General features: G+C 41.5%; 1 protein-coding gene across 4 annotated transcripts in view; it reads left to right on the top strand.

The window, feature by feature from the left end:
* The first annotated feature begins 13,612 nt into the window (after positions 1–13,612).
* dscama (Down syndrome cell adhesion molecule a) overlaps positions 13,613–21,214 on the top strand; it is a 105,641-nt gene continuing 98,039 nt past the window's right edge. For 2 of the 4 annotated variants that reach the window (XM_085797358.1, XM_085797356.1), the window contains exon 1: positions 13,714–14,603. In XM_085797358.1, coding sequence (XP_085653484.1) covers positions 14,561–14,603 — 43 coding nt within the window. In that variant the 5' untranslated portion in view covers positions 13,714–14,560. Of the gene's footprint in view, positions 14,604–21,214 lie in introns of all 4 variants that reach the window. The other 2 variants (XM_085797357.1, XM_085797355.1) reach the window with 2 other exon arrangements.

Below are 21,214 nucleotides of genomic sequence, written 5' to 3'. Positions count from 1 at the left end.
TAATCTTGGGTGGGGAAAACTGAATTCTCAGAGGATATTTAAGGAAAAAAAAGAGGCTTACTGGTGTGATTCTGCCCTAGTTCTCACCAACACATTGTCAGTGTGTGAATATGAGATGTGTGTATGTGTAATTTTGTGTGTATGTGTCAGGGTGATGGAGTGCGTGCGTGTGCATGTCTAAGCCTCCGACTGTGCATGTGCACACACAAGGTCTGTGACTGTGAGCATGTTACTGTAATCCTCGCTCTGTGTGTGTGCGTGTGCGTGGATCAAAACCATGTGTCACTTTGCACAAAGAGTATGATCAATGCAACATTCTTCTGCAGCCAATGAGAAGAGAGCCCTTGTTACTGGGCAGCTATGTGTTTACCCCCCCCTCCCTCCCCATTCTTTCGTGAGGTCGATGTCATGCGTCAAGCCTCATAGACTCTCAGATCAGCATGAGTCTTTACGACACACCAGGGTCCTGCAGTTGTGACGAACATCAGCACTCTCAATGGTTTTGTAGGTCAACCAGCGCTGTGCTACGGGTGCAGGCCAGCTGACAACATGTACTTGTGTGTACACTTTAAAGCAGGGGTCACATAGGAAATTCTTTTTAGAAATATCCAGATCAATCGCAGGTGAAGAAAAATCTCCATCTCCTGAGCAATAATTTGTAAACTTACTTTACTCATATACTGTACTGTATATCATCATATGTAATGTTAATTTAGAAAAATGCTTCTTTAAGAGTATATTGTATGATTGTTTTTTTACTCGTTGCCAGTTAGAAGAAGTATTAACAGCAGCAGATACTTATATTATTGATTTATTGTTGCATTTATAAGCAGAACCTTAATGTTGTTGGATGAACATAATATAATATTAACTACATTTGAACTACATACTGCTAGATCTGTAATTATGATACACCACCTTACTTTGCACCACTGCAATTTCCAGTCTTTATAGTTACAAACATGCAAAACCAAATTATCAAACAAAATGATTAACCAGCAGTGACAAAAATATAGAAAACAAAATAGCTACCACTTTTTTTTCTGGGCAAATTGAATCGTAGGCAACTGGACTTGTATTGCACTAGTTGGACTCACAACTCGCAACTAGTGCGGACTAGTGAGACTTGTTGCGTACGAACTGATGAAGCCCCTTGGATAAGAGGCGATTCTTCCCAGAAAAATACAAGTCCAGTTGCCTACGATTCAATTTGCCCAGAAAAGAACGATGACCTGGATGAATGAGAATATCCATAGACAAAATACCACGTAAGTGCTGTTTGCATCAGTCCATGGATCAGTAGTCTTGTGATCTTTCATAGTGGGAGAGAAAGAGGGAGGAGAGAACTTTCACAGTTGTGGTTAACCTGAAGAGAAAGTTTAGAGGAAGTTGTACAACAATACTGCAGTCAAAATTAAATATAGGTGAATCAATACCTTTGACACAGTCTTAACAAACATTTTACCTGCACAGCATTGCAGAGGTAACTATTATTGGGCTGTATCTATCTACACTGTATTAAGCTACATTTTTCTGTCCAACCCTTGCCATGTATTTTCATATAAAAGTGCATGTTGCATATTTACAGTTTGACTCTAATTATAGCACCACGCTGTCTAACTTTGGAAAGTTTGTGTCAGCTTAAGATGATGAGTAAACACCATGTTCCTGCCAACATTTAAGAATTACAAATGAGCATAAATCTTCCAAATTGCAGCTCGTTAGAGTATAATGGCGTATCATCCAAACTCATCAAGTGGGAAGCAAGTTGATAAGCTTTCCAAAGATTATGCACTGTAAAGAATGTAAAAAAAAAAAAACAGCCCCAGACAACATAGAGCTTGATCTCCTCAGTCTTGACATTGCAGGACTCGTCGGCCTTCACCTGCAGCACCACTCCTGACCACATGGTGGCATCAGTCCTCAGTGGCTCTGCCCCCGTTCAGCCGTTCAGCACCACTGATGAGCAGGCTGTGGAGAAATCCTCTTTACTGGAAAGGTTCAACTTTAATCTTGACGATCTCTTTTCACCCCTCATGTAAAAAAAAACATATGGAAATAAACAATAAGACAAAAACATCTGTCTCAGCTCCTAAGACAAGTAATAAACAATAGGAATAACAAAGGGATTTACAGCATAAACTGACCCAGCTAGTTACCTAGAGGCTGATCTTACTCACTAATAACATGCAGATCTTATGTAGTGAGGATAAGGAAATGTTTTTCAGACACAATATCAGCTTGTTTACCGTGATCCTTAAGCACATCTGTGGCTTTTCTCCTATGAAACATTGAAGCCTTTGGAGATGTGGATTCCCACTTGAGGTGTTTTAACCGACACAGTCTTTGCAGAGTTAAATGTTTGCTTCCTCTGTGTCTCTTTTGGTTGGTCAGTGTAGGATTTCTGTTGACAATTTTGTATTTAGGTCAGTGTGGCCCCCTCAGGGTCTGACAAACCACTTTCTCCCAGAGTCCCCATGATTGACACATTCTCTTATAGCGAATGAAGTCCTGCTCCTCCGGTTTTAAATTCTTGATGAGTAACATGTTATAAAATACAACACTAAATGCTGCTGTAAGCGCACTCTCATTTAGATACCCCGCCCTGAATACCATTTAGTTATCCCCTGGATACCACTGATAATATGGCTAAATACAGTAACGGCAATGTTATTTTATTTATCAAACAGTCTGCCTGTACAGTATATGTCTGTTTATTTTATGAATGTTAATCTCATCACTTTGTCATATACTACAAACAGACATGTGTCCCCTCTGGGTCTTGGAGGATCTTGTTTTGCATAGATGGCAGCACCATGTGACCCAGCCAGCCAGCCAGCCAGCAGATATGGCTACCTGTTGTCCTCTGCACTGCCTCAGTCTCATCCTCACCATTTCTCAACAACATGGTCATAATCAGCAGCCTGGCAAAAAGCAGAATTACCAGGACATCCTCTAAGAACATAATGCCTGTCTTAGACACTGGGCATCTGTTGGCATTTCCTCGTGATATGCTGGATACGGGGGGAGAGGGGTGAGGTGAGGGGGAGAAGGAAGGGAGGGAGCTTCAGGCTGGGATTAAGGGGGGAGCTGTGAAGAAGGGGAGGAGAGAAGGAGAAGCGATGACCTGACCACATGCTCCATCCGTAAAGCGCTTTTCTTCAGCGCTGGCTCTTTGCCATGGACAGCCAGTCCAGGTCATGGCCAGAGCCCCCACTGGGCACTGTCCCATGCTGCAGTCAACAGTCATTGTCCTCCGTAGGTCTGCTGAGCTCTGTCACACTCTCCGGGCCCATGCCTCATTTTCAGGGAAGGTCTCTGAGGTCCACAACATCTTTATTCAAAACAATGTCTTGACTCGAAGAGACTGGACTATAATAAATACTGATATAATATCAACTCCGAACCGACTTTAAACTGAAGTAATTTATTCAATACCAAGAGCAATTTCAGGCCTTCTATAGCACCTCTGAACTTGAATTTATTACAAGTTATAAATCAAGATTGTTGCAGATCAAAGGTTAAACATGCCTTGCAAGTGGTGGACGAGGATGAGGAGGATGTTTGTTTTATTTGTTCGGATCCCCATTAGCTGCGCTCTAGAGCACCGTCTTCCTGGGGTTCACATTTAAAACCAGTAGATTTAAACATACATCTACAGTCACAACACGAAAAAGACAGGACAAGTCAATAAAAACTTATGTAATGTATGTAAGATCCTCCAATGTACAGTGGTTAGAAAATAACATAACATAAAACAAAATAAAATAAGATAGAAAGGTAAAACAAATGAAAATGACAGCAAGAAACCCTACGACACTACATAAAACCCTTTGTGTGTATGTGTGTGTGCATCATGTGTATGTGCGCATATGTTATTTTACAGATATGAAATTCCAAGATATATTTTTATTTGCTTCTTGAATGTTAGTTTGTGTGTGAGTTTAGTTGTTATTGGCAGTGGTCAGGAGTTCCATGCTTTCATTGATCTGAATTATATTGTGTGCTACTGTACAAAAAGTTGGTGTTTGGTTTGGGAAGTGTGAACCTGTAATCTGGTAATGCGACTCATGTCAGTGAACATTATTGGTCCCTGGACTGGGCTTTAGAGTAATGATTTGGAGAAAAATTACATTTTTATATCAATATAGCCATATTATCACCTGATGTGTATTAGTCTTCTGCTTGTGTATTTGAAACACACAGTTAATTAGATTAAAAGAGATCGCAACATATGATTCGGTCTGGCTAAAAAGTTGGGTGGGCCATTGCTGTGGGATTAATTAGTCAGTAACCTTTCTTTTCCTTCCACTGTCTGTTGGAATTAGCAGACTGCAGCGTATGATTACCCCCCCACACACACACCCACTAGTACACACACACACACACATCGCCACCCTTCTCAACTCCAGTGAAACTGCCCACAGAGTACAGCGTTTTGCACAAGGTGACTTCCAACTCCTGACAGGCTTTCTGTCGAGTAAACGCTGAAGATGCCCCGGGGCAGAGCGCCAGCGCCGAGGCCAGATGGGCGGCCCCGCTCCCTACCTGCCACGCATCCCACCCCGCGCCAGTCCCCTGACACCCCTCCCTGCCATCTGCCCCACCTGCCCCCGGCTGTCAACAGTTCAAGAGCTGGGTTGTTGGCGTTCCTGCCTGCGCGCGGCGGCGGCGGCCCAACAACACAGCTGTGCAGATGTTGTCAGGGCGAAAAGATGGCGACGGCGGCGACAGCAAGGCTAACATCTGTGCTCCCTGTGGAAACAATAGAGCTGAGCACTTTGCAAGAAGGCAGTCTCTGTGATACTGTGTCAATGAGCTGACAGACTTTAGTGCTTAACGTCCTCTGTGGGATCATCATCAGTGCTGCTCCTGGCTTGTAAAGGCCTCGGAAACCCCCCCCCCCCCCCACACACACACACACTGTTGCACACTGTGCTTCCACTGCATGATACCTTGTCAGTTCGGTAAATATGTTTTGCTGTGGATTTACTCCCAGATTATGACACTGTAAACTAGACAGATTTACCCCAACTAAGTAGATCACAGTGATGTGATACTGAAAGCACAACAGATTATAGATTACACAACATGCGCTGTAATCCAAATATCATTATATTTCCTCAATCTACGTACCTTGCGTGTTTATCTTCTGGGCCCTAATAGAGCGCCGAAGTGGAAGCAGGATGTAACGGTTGCCATGGGACCTCGATTCGGAAAAAATCTCCATGTAAATGAACGGGAGTCAAAATTTTATTTCGTGATCATCTGACTGAATTGTGCCATGAGGAGAAAAAAAAAAAAATATAACCTCTACCTGTTTAAAACATAGCGAAAATCAGCAGTTTGTAAAACTATTGTAAAATAAAATTCTGAAGAATGCCAACCAGAACCAGAAAGACTACACGTGGATGTAGGTGGATGTACCACTTGGTGCCCTTTCCCGTGTCAGTTGTTGACATATTTTTTGTGGGACACCAGATCTATAGTCCGTAGAGCGTCTTCACACAAAATACATTCTTCTGTTGCCGTTTTACGACAAACTTATGATTTCTCGGCATGAAACGTGATGTTTTTAGTAGGTTAAAGTAGAAGTAAGCGGAATGTTTGTGTTAATATAAGTCTTAAATAGTTATGTCTTCCGACAGCAATCACTTATATCGAGTGTTTGGTCCGAAACACGGGTCTGTCAGTCACTCTGCTCTGCTGTAAGCCGAGGAGAAAACTTTCCTTGTATCCTACAACCTTTATCCAATGAGGAGAGAGAACGGCATAAATGCCGGTCCTCTCTGTGTGCAGCCAAGGGATGCGCGTGAATGTGGTGACGTAGGGACGAGGGCGGGGACTGCTAACTCCATCGGCTGACAGGAAGTTAGCCAAAACCACCGGATCGCTTACTTCTGCTTTAAGGTCATATATTTTTCTCATGACACAATTCAATCGGATCACGGAATAAAACTTTGACTCCCGTTCACTTACTGTACATGGAGATTTTTTCCGAACTGAGGTCCCATGGCGACGAAACATTACTTACTGCTTCTGCTTCGGCACTCTCTAGAAATATTCCAGTGAACGTGGACCTGCTCTCCCACTGGCTTCCTCTGCAGTTTCCCTGTGAGGATTGTTGCCAGCTGCTGATTTTCCTGTCACTAGATGCCCCCCCCACACACACACACACACACACACACTTCACCCTCCTGCTTCTTGATGTCGTCTGTGGCATGTGTCAGGTATAGCCCTTCATTACCACCCTGCTGCTCTCTCTCTCTCTCTCTCTCTCTCTCCCTCACACACAAACACACAAGAACAATGCATTTAGGATGTGTTCATCTGAACTGTGTGTGCATCCGTGTGTGAGTGTGTGTGTTTGTGTGTGTTAGAAGGAGAGAGAGAGAGAGGGGCACAGCAGAGAAGGGGAAAATGAATAAAAGGACTTCATACATTTTTATGATCGTACCGATAAGGTCAGTCATGTGCTGTGGTTACTAAGCAACGCTGCCACCCCATGTTGGACAGTTACGGACCAGAAGAGTCGAACTCAGAGACGTTTACTACTAGCTCTGTTAATGACAAGTCGTCTAGCCTCTTCTTGCCGGGCCAGAGATCTGGTCAGTGCAATTTCACAGTCACAATGAGATGAACATAACCAGTATGGACAAGCACAAACTCACCCTGTAAAGCTGTAATGAACTAAGCCATAGAAAGCCTTTGTAGCAAAACGTCTTCAGATGAAATCACGCTATAAAGAATCAGAATACGATTTAAAAGCCTCAGATCAAAGCTTTAAGTTTGTCTTATCACATCGCTTGTGTTTGTTCTGAGCTGTAAAGTGGACACTAATACTGTATCTCAGTGAATATCATAACGTGGTTCTCCGACTGAAAATTCACATCGCCGTGTAAATGTACAAATGTATTTTTCACAAATCAACCGTGTTACACAAAAACTGCAATTTCAGTCCAAAAAGCAGTGGACCTCTGAGTGACCCTGCTGTCCACTCAACCAGGACTGGACAGGAGCGCATTGAGCCGTGAGATGCAAAGTAGTCAATGAGTGCGATCAATGTATAGATCTGCTAAGGTGGTCCATCAGGGAACTCTGCCCTATCCACTCAATTGGTCACTACTTTATGAGGGAAGGTGATTATGGAAACCAATATAGTGTTTTTCATCCCGGTTGCACCAGAGAGTGAATTAGTTCTCACCTCCCACGGATGGCTGTTGTGAATATTAATACCAACAATAACAGCATAACAACTTTGTGCATGTTGTTGTTCTGCAAATATGAAGTACAGTCTTATAAAATGTTCTGTTAGTGGTCCAGGCTTAGACATGTTCATGGTAATGAGAACTCCATTATTATCTATAAATACATAAGGATGATTTTTTTGTGATCAACTTTTTACTTTATTTTATTTCATTTCATTTCCATTCATCTATACAACTTACTCCTCCCCCTATCGTGAGGGTAACATGAAATTATGAAAACCATTACATGAAAGAAAAAGAAAATCAGAAAATATATAAAATACAATAAAATAAAATACACATTCTCAGATACATTCAAGAAGCCTCAAAACAGAGCTTTAACTTCCTCAGCTGCCAATTCCAAATTCTGTATAGTTTCTGTCTTTGCCATTTGAACTCGGGCACTGGAGATTTCTAATAACAGACTAAGGATGATTTTGATTTATGCCTTTTTCCAAGATCTGAATGAATAAATATGTACAGGAATTCATTTGAGCTGGACTACAGAAAAACAACAACACTCCTCCAGCTTGGAGAGGATTTGATCTTCCAATGTCTACAGTACATACCCCTCCCAACCCTAACCCCCTAATTACCCACTGTTAAGTTCACAAAAGGTGACATCTACAGGTATTATATTATTAATGAACATCATCTGAGAATTCAGGGGTGAATTTGTCCTTTATACTCTTTGTTACTCTGGCTTTTAGAGAGTATAATTTCTTGTGTAACCTGCAGTGGGAAGCTTATGGCACAGCTTATTTTCAAGCAGACACAGCACTTTCCACCCTCTAATGGAAGAGAATTACTCTCAAAGGGAACACGATTTCTCCATTTCTTTATTCTGCAGACATGTCAACTCATTAAACTTGAATTGTGACTTTGTCTCACGTTACGTTGAGAATTTATGGGCGTGGAGAAGAATTCAAAGATGATCTAATAAAACGAGGGTCTCGGGATGTACGTTAGCCCACCATCCCTCTATTTATACCTCATAACATGCTTTGAATTATTCAACAGTCTGACCCAGGCAGCAAAGCTCTCTTATTCATTACGAGTTGCATATTGAAATGAATCTGCCATCGTTGGTCATCTTTAAGACATTAGCAGATATCTATTTTATTGGGTTGTTTGAATATAATCAAAATGCTTGAGATTATTTTATTAATAAGAGTCATAAAAGTTTACCCCGGGGAATCCAGCCCTTGGTCGTTAGGAATAATGGATATTGTTATTCCCCACTGTATACTTGCTTCTTGTTGAAGTCACTTATGTACATTATATTGTAAATGAGTGGCTATAAACATAAACCACATAGAGAAGTAAAATAAACAGAACAACAACGATATACAAGTAGCTTAATGGACGTAATTGCGAACATCTAGAATTTAAAGCTGATATAAAACTGTTTCTGCGCTCGACTCTCGACAGCTGTAGTAACCAACTGATGAAAGCTCTAGAAGAGCCTGGATACTCACAACCCAACAAGCATTTGTTACAATATGTGCTGTGTTGGATAATAATAGGCCCTGTTCACAGTTTCACCCAACTTCTGTAAACCTACTGTCACAGCACAACCGCTATTCTACATTCTTCATCTCTGCATTATTGTTTGGTTAAAGGGATAGTTCAACATTTTGGCAAATTGGCCCATCGCCATAATCCCTATGGTCATAGCAGTAGGTTTGTTACCTTTAATTGTTGGTGCAAGCTATTTTTAGAACGGCGGAGCAGAGCCGTGAGCTGCTCAGAGCTACGCTACGGAGGCTCATGGGCTTTCTTGGTTTCCCTCATCAAACTCATCAAATACACAATCCAACAACTCCAAAACGCTCTGGTGGACAAGTTGTGACCTGCACATTCACCACGCTATGAGATAATAACACAACGTTACCAGACAGAGTTGTTTTTGAGGCAAATGCAGAGACTGCTTGCCGAAAAACTGTCCCCGACAGGAAACGCATCGGCGGTTTTGCATGAATTTACCTCTTACAGCGTGGTGAATGTGCAGGCAACAACTTTTGGAGTTGTTGGATTGTGTATTTGACGAGTTTGATGAGGGAAACCAAGAAACTCTGCGCTGCGCATTGATCCTTTTTTTTCCTTTTTGTGGTCAAACGGATCATGTGCATAATTAACCGCAAAAGCCACAACGCAGAGTGTAAACAACGTTACCCGGTTCAGCACCCTGGACAGCTGCAGAGGGGTTTTGGAACAGCGGTGTGTCAGAATGGAGGGCTGCCGCCCATGTTTTTATAGGTTTTATGTTTTTTATTTATTCTGTCTTGTGTGTGTTGTGTGGTATCACAGCGGAGAAGCAACGTGAATTTCGTTGAATTCTTTTTTCAATGACAATAAATGCAATCTAATCTAATCTAATCATAGCTCTGAGCAGCTCGCGGCTCTGCTCCGCCGTTCTAAAAATAGCTAGCACTGACAATTAAAGGTACTGTAACCTAAACTATCCCTTTAAATAAATCAATATGCACATGCCTGTTTGACAATGCAGGTCCATTGTAGTGGCATGATTTTCAAGCTTTCGAGACAACACATTCTTTAGCCATGCTCTTGGTGTGGCTCTGTGAATACCTCTATTAGACTGTCAGTCATTTGGTCCATCACTTTGGTCCATAGTGAAGTATCTCAACAGCCAACTCTAGTTTTTGATTGCACAAGCAATGGTAATGTGTCTCACCCCCATTGTGACTGATTGTGTGCTCTACGCATCACTGGCCTCTAACCATAATCTCAGATGTCTTGTTTCAAAAAGAGATGGAATGGGCCTCCAAAAAAAATGGAGCTTCAAATGATGTCAAAAGATGTGCAACACCAAGCACATCACTAAGGCGATGAGACATGAGAATGAACTGCAACAGTGATTCGTGAGTGCTGTCAATGTGATGACTAGAGCAGTCACTTAGTTATTTCTCCAGCAGCAGGAAACAAACTGCTTGAAGATCGTCATTGCAGGCATCACTCCAGGGATGTCGAGGAAGACCAGGTGTCTTAACGGACCTCTGAGGATCTTTTAACCTCATATCTGTGGGAGTTTCAATACAGGATTTGCTGAAGCTGAAGTACAACAGTAGTGATATGGAGGCCAAAGTCTGTATCGAAGTAAAGCATCCATAGCCCCCTTGTTGCAGTAGTCAAGTCTTCAATCAAAATGTGATGTCTGTGTATTGGAAATACTTGTACACCAGTTGAAACTGAGCGTGAGGTAACATGTGAATAGTACATTTATTGTTAAAGGGTTACTTCACCAAAAATCGATAATTCACAAATTTTCTAAGGAAGGGTTTGGAGAATTTCCAGAGTTATCAGATAATAGTATTTTCTTCCGAGCAACCTTTTCATGTGGCGGCTTCAGGACACTTGGGACAGTACAGACGAGCAGTATGGAGGTATCTGGATGTTTCATAGTGTGTGTTTTGGACCATTCAAAAGTGAGCACAATCCGCCGCCATTATGTGAAAATCCATTGCCAGCCGGACCCCCCCTGGAACTACAAAAACGTTTTGATAACTCTGAAAATTCTCCAAACCCTTGCTTGGCATGACGGTGAGTAGAGAATCAGTGAATTATCGATTTTTGGTGAAGTATCCCTTTTAAATGTCCCCTTAAAAACAAACAAATTGAAACAATACTTACAAAGTAACCATGTCCTATAAAGGTCTTGTCTCTCCATTATTGAAGAGGAGGTGGTTGGTATGTGGTACAATGAGTTTCTCCTTATACAGTATTTGGACACTTTTTGTACACGAAAGCACTGCATAAAGCATCACAGTTATCACGACTGAATGCAAACTGAGAAGGTGAAATTATCCAAATGCCAGGAATTGTAATGTGAAGAGTTTGATGTTGGATCCTGTGTGGCAGGTTCATTAACATCCCTAATTTCTTCAAATAACTGTAGTATTGACGTGAGTGCTGAATCTGTAGCGTTTGATGACTTTTTGTCCACTTAACTGAAACAGTAAAGTGTCAAACATTTTGAAGTTGCTTTTTAGAGTTGGTGTCAGATGTGCACTTTCCCTTGTAGTTTTCATACGTACAACAAAACGTTATGATAATAGTGATGAGTAGTAAAAGTCCAACTTGTCATTCTATGCTCTTATAAGACCATATTTAAATTGAAATGTTCAAATTTGACCTATAACTGTATCCAATATATTAGTGCATCTGCCTTTTAGCCTGTTGTATCATTTACATGGCCATGTGTCAACTTCTTACATGAAAAATGAGGCCAAAACAAGAGGTCACTTAACTTGATTGACCAATTCTTGCAATAAGACATTCAACTGCATCATAATTGCATAGGAACACATAGAGATTAAGTCTGTATTATGTATTGTGTTACCAATCTGTTTATACCCTAAATAACTGTTTACAGATGTTGTCAATTTCCTTCTGCAAAATGCAGCGATTTATGAATGGAAAAAAAAAGTCTATGAACGTTTAACATTTAAACGTCAGAAGGATTTAAAGAGGATAATACATTTGGTTTCATCATAACCCCATACTGCATATCATGTAGTTACTGTAAAGCAGGGATTAGAGAAATAGGAATTGATCTCTTGATGACCATTCAGTCAGATTTTAATCCAATCTCTGTACCCAGCAGTCCACTCCACTGGGATGAAACCATATGGCTGGATGATTGGATAAAACTAAAGACAGAATAACAGGCGGTCGGTGAATGAGACTGGTAAGGAAATATGTTGTTGTCAAGTTAAAGTTGGAGCTGGTGTTTGAGTGTATATTTTCTAAACAACATACGGTATATGTGTCTGTCACAGTGGCTCTAAAATGTGATAGTGTTAGTATTGTTTTGCATGAAATCCAAGTTGCGATGCACACTTTCTGGATTTGCATTTTATGACTGAAAAACTAATTGAACGGCCAAAAGAATGGCACAGGCATAATGAAAATATGATTAGGTGTTGATATGTTAGCCACATATTTGCAGGCAGTCTATATACTGTAGGTAGCTGCCACTGGATGGATGAATCCCAGTAATAATCCATTTGAAACGAGTAGTGGTGCGTTCAGAGTACCAGTCTGAGTAGAGAGGCAGGTATAGTTTAGGAAGAGGAAGAGTGCACATCTCAATGAACACAGCACCATATAACGGGATGAAAAACAACCCCCCACCCTCCAACCCCTCCCCGCTGGGAACCGAGGAGACTGACGCAGAGAGGGATTAGACAAATTCAAAACAAACAAAAAACACACTTTGTATACAATGTGTGAAGAATAGAATAGCACGTTTTTCCTCCCTGCCATCTTGGTTTGGGCGGCTGGAGTGTGTGTGATAATGATGTGTTTTTATTTCGGGTGCCTGACTGGAAGCGCATGCAGGGGCCAGACAGGCGGTGACAGGTCCTGTATTCCTGGTGCAGAGCGTGTTCATGTGTCGGTCTGATGTGGATGCTAAGCCTCAGAGACGTTACAGTGTCTGGGAGGAGAGCTAAAGCCTGCATGGCTCGCCTGCTATTTGAACATAAATGGGCCACACTAAATTCAGTCACATGGCAGCGGATGCCTCTGCAGTTTCTATTGTGTCAGCGCCTGTAAAATCATCTCAAATCGTAATGTACAACCCGGTTGTGACTTTCTTATCATAACACTATGCCTGAAAAACATAACATGGATGTTTGCTTGGGAGACATTCACTCCCTGCATACTCTCATTCATTCCTTCAGATTTACAAAATAACCAAAGGTTTACAAGCTTTTCAGCTGTCCAAATCTTTCAGTATTCATTTATTAATCCACAGCGTCTTCCTATGGTTTGATTGGAGGTGAACACATGCAGAGGGGCTGTGGATGTCTGACATGGCTGCCTTTTGATGCCCCCTGGTGCATTGGAGGGAGGGTGGAGGGGGGTCACTGCTTATATTTGTCAAGGTCAATTAATGAATGCAGGGGTACGGCAGCCAGGATCCCACAAACGCCCCCAGGGCTCATAAATTATCCAGTAAACACATTAAAAGACAGGATTTTATCTCCTCCAATTAAGATAATTTAGAATTTTTTCCCCTACCAAATGCCTACATGTAGCATCCAGTCAGGTGTAGCCTACATCACTCCCCCTCCCTCCCTCCTCTCCCTCCCTCAGCATCCATCCTCCAGCCTGCTACACCACAGCAATGCCAGCTAAAACCACACAAGGATGTCCTGCATGGGCTAATTCTCTCTTGCTTATGTTAATGCACAGTTCTCCCACTCAGAGTGTGGGACACCTTCATCCGTCTTCTCAGTGATAAAACAAAAGAGGGCTTTTTAACGCTCCGTCAGAGGCTCAGCTGGCTGGTCGCCCCCCCACCCCCACCCACCACCACCACCACCACCACCACCAACCAATCTCCCCACCCCTGCACCTTTAAGGCAATGGAGAGGGAGAAAAGCCGCTGCGGAGAAGGAGGCGAGGGTTTAGCCTATTCCACAGCGCTCTGAGCCACGGCAGGTTATAAGCGCAGGGACCAGTGTGCGCAGTTTGTGTGTGCGGCTGCGGGGGGAAGATGCGTGTGCTTGTTGCTCGCCGGACGGAGAGAGGCGGCGAAGAGAGAATGAGTTTTCAGCGGAGCTAACAATCAACTCTATGCGCTTTTTAATCCTCGAGAAATCCAACTTTTACGCATTTCGTCCTACACACACCTGCAGATGACATGTTCGGCTCTTTTCCGTGCGTAGACTTCTAATTTATTTATTTATTTATTCTTTATTGATTATTTTTCTTTCATCCGATTTTGGAGCCCCTTTTTTGGTTCTTTTTTTTCTTTTTTCTTTTCTTTGTTTTAATTGTTTAACCGTGGTGGAGTTGGGTGTGCGCATAGGCAGTTTGTCCGATGCGTCTCCAGCCTCTGACTCAGCAGCAGCAGCAGCAGCAGCAGTGGCACAGCTCACCTGGACCGGAGCGCACCGAGCCGAGCTCCCTCATGTTCCACGCAGCGCAGCGCTCCGACACTGGGGGACGGCAGCACTGAGGCCCGGCGCGGTGCGGTCAGTCCGACAAAGGGGGGAAGAGACGCACAGTTCTGGATCATACTACACTATCTCCCGTTGTACCAGGAGACAATCAGCAGCAGCAGCAGAAGCTCGAACCTCCTCTTCATCTTCCTCTAAACGTGAAGGATTGAGGAAGAGAGAGAGAGAAGGAGGGAGAAAAGAGAGAGACCTGAAAGCTCCCCCTTTTTCTTTCATTGCAACAGACTTGTTGAAAGAAATAAAAGGAAAAAAAATAACAAGAAGAAAGAGTGCAAGGGAGAAAAGAAGAAAAAGCATAAGCTTGGATATTGAACGGAGCGGGGCATGTGGATATTGGCTCTTATCTTTTCCCAGTGCATCTTGAATGGTAGGTGATGCATTTGTGCACGTTAAACTTCAAGTTTATGTTAATTAGCACAGGGAACTGGGTGTACAGATCAAATCTGAAATAGTCTGCAAGCATTCCACACTGAAGGTATTGATTGTTTTTTTTTTCCTATGGAAAATTGAGGAACAGGCTGTTGCTATGTCCTGACACAGGCAGTGCATGGTTTTTTTTAAAGGGGGGGTGGGGGGCTGGATCTCCTCATTAACATTTATAGGCATTAAGTATAAGGTTTGACTTTGTGCATTTTCCAGATTTAAGTTGAAGCTTTTCTTAACGTGTGTATGCAGAGAAAGAGAAAATGAGAGAGAGATAGGTAGAGATAGAGGGAGAGAGAGAGGAGAAATGTAGGTTGAGTGATAGGTGCAGCCTGTGCTGCAATAGGAGCAAGGCTTTTAATCTATTTTCTATCTATTTTATTAGATTAGTTTTTGTGCATTTTGTTTTTTAGGAACTTGCAAGTCAAAATAAAAACCTCACAATTATTTTTGAAGCATTCTTAGTTGCTACAAGAAATAATTATTTATTCTCATCAAACTGCACTGGGCCTCAATCTAGGTGCATTTGCCTACATCATTTTGAAAGCTTAATGTGCATATTAACAGTTTCCAATCTTATTTTCATGTGCAAGACTTGTAAGAAAAAAATTATATGATAGATTTTTTTTGTAAATAATTTAATTCTAACACATTTGCATGTTTACGTGGTGTATTTGTTTGTTTAAATCTAAATCTCACATCAGCCTGTGAGCTGCATTCAAACAGATCAATTATTTACTTAATGAAACTGAATATTATTTTAAACTGATATAAAGTTAATTTTTAATTCAGAATCTTCCCCATAAGCAAGAAGTATATTGATGCATCACATTTACTTGCATGAAAGGATATAAGTATATTTTTGATTGAGGATTAAATCAAGAAACATGCACTTCTAATTATATATTTGTGTATGTTTTGTTAAATCTATTGAGCGTCCTCTGAAAAAAGGGGATTAAATAGGTTGGCTGTGCTTTTTTCTGGCATTGCACCCGCCATATTAGAAGCACAGACATGGAGTCATTTTGGATTGGAAAAAAAAATGAGACAAGCCCTATCACCCTTGCCCAAGTGCACATCTTGCAAAATGCATTTAATGCACAGTAGAGTCCTGAAAGGAAAGCTCGGATAAGTGGTGGTTCTGGGGATTTTTTGTTTTGTTTTGATTGTTTTGTTTTTTTGGACTCAGGTTGGCTGATTTTTTTTTTTTTTTTTTACAGCGAATACAACAAGGGTGTGTGAGGAAGGGGGGTACGAGGAGGACAAGGGGCTGTGGGTAGGGGTAGGATATGCGCATGGTGGGGGGCAGATATCAGCTCAAAAGAAAATGAGGGTATTTAGAAAAATCTTTTGAAAGGTACATGGAGGAAAAGGGGTTAAAAAAAAAAATCAAAAGTGGACACAATGTGAACTGAGAGTAGAGGGTGTTGCGTCAAGCAAAGATGACAGGAAAACCATTTTGTGGCCATGCTGAAGGGTTCAATGAAGGCAGCGGTTATTTATAGGAGAGAATGGAGTAAAAGCAGTGATGGCGGTGTGGCAAACAATCCCTTCTGTGATTGAGGCGAGACGTTCAGAAAAGACAGAGAGGACACTGATGTCCATGTCAATTCTCCCCCAGTGCTGTGCTGAAACGTCTGTTTGCTGAGCACGATCTATCGCTTTGCTTGTGAATGGCTTTTCCAGTCTCTTTGGTCCAGGCAACAGCGTTGCAAAATGGCTGCTGCTGGAGACATCTACATGGAAACTTTGAATGGCAGCAGCAACAGCAGTTGTAATTGTGATGAATGCTACGTTTGTGCTCGCTGCAGATGCGGTACCATTCATACGGACGGACTCGGTTCAATTGTTGTGACCTTTTCTATTGATTTAAAGATTAAAATGGCAGAAAGTAGAATTAGGCTTTTTGTATTATGACAGTTCTCTCTTTGTATCGTGCTTGTGTCTGTACAATGCTACATTGACTGTAGGCAGGATAAAGAGGCCGTGTTTGTTGATCTTAAATCCAATTATTTCTGCTGTGTATTTGCTTTCCCCAAACAAACCAGCAAAGATTAATTGTATTGAAGTGCCTCCATCAGATTTGTACATTTTGCACCTCTCCTGGCCAGAGAGATGGAGCTTCCTGATATTCAGGTCTCTGGTCCAGTACAGGCTGCTGAGGTTGTCTCTATGGAGACCTGGGTAATGAGTGTTGTTGCAGTGTGAGCTTTGGGCTCGAGTAACACTGCGCTCTGTTCAGGTGACCCTGGCAATGCTTCCTGATAGGTTTCAGTCTGTCTCTGTTTCATTATAATACTGTTGATACAGGAGTACCATTGTATTTGTACACTTACTGTACGTAGCTTTTTAATTTGGATCGTTCAAATACCTAAACATTTTTTCTGTCTATTTTCATCATCTTTTTATATAGATGTCAGTATTTTGATTGTGTGTTATATAGAAAACTAATTTAGCATTTACATTTCCTTTCCACCTATTTGCAATGCAGCTGGAGCTGGAGCCAGTGCTGGCCATTTATGAATATACCCAGTGTACCAACTCCATTTTGCTTTGAATTGCAATTTGCCAGTTTGAGGACACATTTTCAAGTTCATCTACAGTAGCTACAAACAATTCACTGCTGCAGAGTGTAAAATATGCTGAAGAGTTCACTTCAGTGATGCTTGAGCTTTTAAAGTGCTCTTCCAAAAGTGTCTATTAAAACCTAAATGGAATAGGAACAACATATTCCAGTTATGAAGAGATAAAATTGGGGAAAAGGCATAATGTTGTTTTTGCAACAGCTATGCCGGGGGGGAAATCTGACACATGCTCAATTGGACACTAATAAGCTGTGTAAATATACAGCAAAGCTCCTCAATTGGCTCTTAGCATCGCTGTGCATGTGTATTTTTAGCTCTCAGTTTAGGACAGCGAGGGGTTGCTGGAGAAATGGTACCTCTGCTTATTAACACACAGGCATTTTTCAGCGTGGCTTAATCCAGACATCAAACATGATTAATGATTAAGCAGAATTTAAGTTTCCCTTAAACAGACTGAACACAGGGAGCTGTGGAAGAGCTGCTTCATGCTGAACAACGGGTTTGGGCGGATTAAAGATACAAAACACCCGAAGATCTGAGTACCTGTCAGCAGCAGCTCCACTGTTCATTTTGATCAGGATTTGCACTTTCTCAATATTAACCCTGAGAAACTCAGAAATATCACTTTACTACCAACAGTGAGATCACATCATGATTTTAACATATCGCTCTACTTTACTCACTTGTTGAAAGGGTCAGTTTCAAAACCTGTCTTCTAATGAATCGTTGTAAGAAAAAGTTTTTAATGAATGCGTCTCGCAAGTGTTTGCTTTGAATCTGTAAAACCTCTGGTTGTTGGACATAAAACCATGCAGAGATTATGTTTCCCTCTAAATGTATTTATCCAAACAGATCAGTACTGTGTACAGTATAATGGTCACTTCAGGGGGACGGGGTTGGGATTACAGTACACCGCCTCCAGAGTCCATTTAATCTCAGATATTCATAGATATAACATTGCATTTCTCTCCACAAACCAGTATTGATTTCATCAGTCTTGGTGCCAAACATTTGTGTCATCTTCAAGAGTTTTTTTTTTTTTTTTCATTTAATGATTGTGAACAAAGTTTGATGTCAGTTTACTGCACTGTTTTGACCCGTAATCACCAGTCAAAACAGCGTTGCTTAGAGGTCACATTAAGGCCAGTGGGGGAAACTAGGCCTGTGCCGACTAGTGTCTTTTGGTATACATCTGTCACTTCACATAGAGCCAGGCCGGGTTGACAGAGTCACAGCAACACACATCAGCCACTAACAATTGAGTTCAGCTCTTCAGTCGCACATTAATATCAACACGATGTAGGCCAGTGGGAACGTGTCTGTGCTGATTATTCTTTAAATTATTAGTCTTTATTATCTGTACTCTATGTGTATAATGCTGAACAAAGCTACTGATTGGACAGTGTATTCATCATAATGTGATTTATGAATAGTTTTAACAGTATGTTGTGTTAATTCTGTCTTTGCCACAGTGTAGTATAAAGCAGAACAGTGGTTACGCCATCTAATCTAATTCAGTTACATGTAGTCCAGTGGTTGAATTTAGGTCATCACTTTAATTCTTTGCTGACTTCATGTTTTTTACCACTTAAATATGCACAAATTAGGTCCAGGAAGGAGGCCCTATGTGCCACCAAGGCACAAAGTGGATAGAGAGAGGTCCAGGAAGACTTTAAATACATATAGGCCTACTATTTAGCTTTAATTATGCATAAGGCTTAATATCAGAAGGTATTAGTGACATGCTGTTTTCGTGGACTCACTAATCACTCCAGGATTTGTCAGTGCCATCGGGTCAAGATTTTTGTGTCGCTCCACTGTGTGTGCTCGCGCCGGAGCTTGGCTGTTCAGACAAGAGTAGACTCAAGCATATGTTAATGGATGCACATTGAACTGTTAAAGGTTTCATTTAACCCAGACCAGAATGCTTAAGGAGATGATAGTGTGTAGTGAGGCAGAAAAAGAGAGGGAAGAGAGGGGGAAGAAGGAAGGACACACAGAGTCAGCTTGTGTTATGTGGTAGCCAAAGCTCAAAGAATCATATCTAATCAGCCTGGTTCTCCATGCAGAAACTAGGCTATTTTAGACACATTCTCATATATCACACAGTTATACTGTTTGACACTGGCAGAGACACAACTGTGTTTATTGTTGGCCTACATCCAATAGGAAGTAGACAAAGCTAAAGCTAGAGGTCTATGACCCTTTGTTCTTGTACAGTGTTGTTTAATAATGTTGCTTTTGCCTTTCAGATAGTTTGTTACATGCCTTTTCAATGCTTTTTTTGTCTTTGCATGAATGTCTAATACAGTACAGTAGTACCATCAGACAGTATCAGTGGACCAAAGCTTTTGGCATCTGTTGACTGGACCAGTGACTTAACAAGATCTCAATTAGTTGTGTTGTTTGTGTCATTCATTATCAAATAGGGCAGTAGGTTAATGCTGTGACCACAGGTAGAGCAAGACGTATACACAGTAAGCCAAGTGGAGCTCAAGGACCTGACCAGTGCTCTTCACTCGTTATCCAACACTTCCTACGTTAACCTGAAGCATTTAATTGAAGTTCTGTGTTAGTAGTTAACACGTCTTACGTGACAGATAAAGATGCACCGGGAGACTTTTGTTGATTTACTGTAGAGAAGCAACCAAACAAAGATGGTTACATGTTATTCTCCATTCAGACCAATAGCACAACAGTTTGGCCCTGGTTGACAGGAGTAACTCGGCTGGAAACCTGTGATGTCATAAATGTAGGAAACAGATTAATCACTTTCACATAAGTTACATCAGAGCTGTGTTTTAAGATGTTGTAATGAGGAGCCTTTCTCAAAGTCATCTGTGCAACAACAGTTTATTTACTGGCAGATAAATTGGGCAAAACACAGCACTTAACTTTCCTATTTTAATGGTACATTTGCAAATGTTACTTTGAACACACAGTGACCCCCCTCCCCCCTCCCACTCCCCCACCACTGCATATGTTCAGTGTGAATATTAAGGTTCATTTGTGGATCAAATGTTTTTTTCGACAGCCAAACACTGTACAGTAGTTGCATAATGTGCAGTGAGCCACATGTGTGGCGGTTACTGAGGCGATGGAACTGTTGCCAAACAACAACCCCCCCCCCCACCCCCCCAACCTTAGGGACCTTACTTGATGGGGTTTCTTCATTTCCTTGTTGGATGTCGACACCTGCACAGACACATTGGCTACATGCACCCAACTTAATACTACTACGTTCCTCACTTAGAGGAAAATAGTTTCATATGTCTCTAATTTCTGTTTATAATGTACAGTGTTGTATCATGAATATCAACATCTCCTCGCTGTTTGTGCAACAAAAAACTCTGAAACCTCGTCGGTACACAGAGAGAGAATTTGCATTAGCACACCTTCAACTACTGGGAGTTACAAGGTAACAAACAACTTGACCGTCTTGATTCTCTGCTGTTTCACCGTCAGTAGTGGTGTTTTTTTTTGTTTTTTTTCTATGAGATTAGTGTGCAGCTGCTTTGTTAGAGTTAGAGGTAAACTGTAGTGGTGTGTATTGGCAGGAATCTGGCGATACAATAAGATATATTGCCATTGTTTTCTTTTTTTGACTGTGCTAAGTTAGGCTAAAGCTTGAGCATTTGATGAGCCACAGACTGAACTCTCGTGAGATCTCTTGTTCCATTGCAGGGGAGGAGTCAGTGGCTGAATGGCTGCTGCCAACTCACAGTCAGAGTTTTAAAGGAAACTCAAAAATGAACGACAGCCAGAATGTTTACATGTAAATTGTAAAACGATACAGTGTTATTGAATATTGATACAGTATTGCAAAACGAAATATTGCGATATTTCAGTGTATCAATATTTTGCTTATATACCCCAAGTAAACTGAGATTCTACAACGTTACTATAGTAAAAAATAAAAAAATCTTCAGTAAAAAAGGCCAAATGTGTACGGTGGCCGACAAGGGCAAAC

The sequence above is a fragment of the Trachurus japonicus genome, chromosome 14 (assembly GCF_045865225.1).
Source record: "Trachurus japonicus isolate A0001 chromosome 14, Traja_1.0".
Classification (NCBI taxonomy): domain Eukaryota; kingdom Metazoa; phylum Chordata; class Actinopteri; order Carangiformes; family Carangidae; genus Trachurus; species Trachurus japonicus.
Note: the sequence above shows the minus strand (reverse complement) of the source record. Positions and strands in the feature narration are given on the sequence as shown.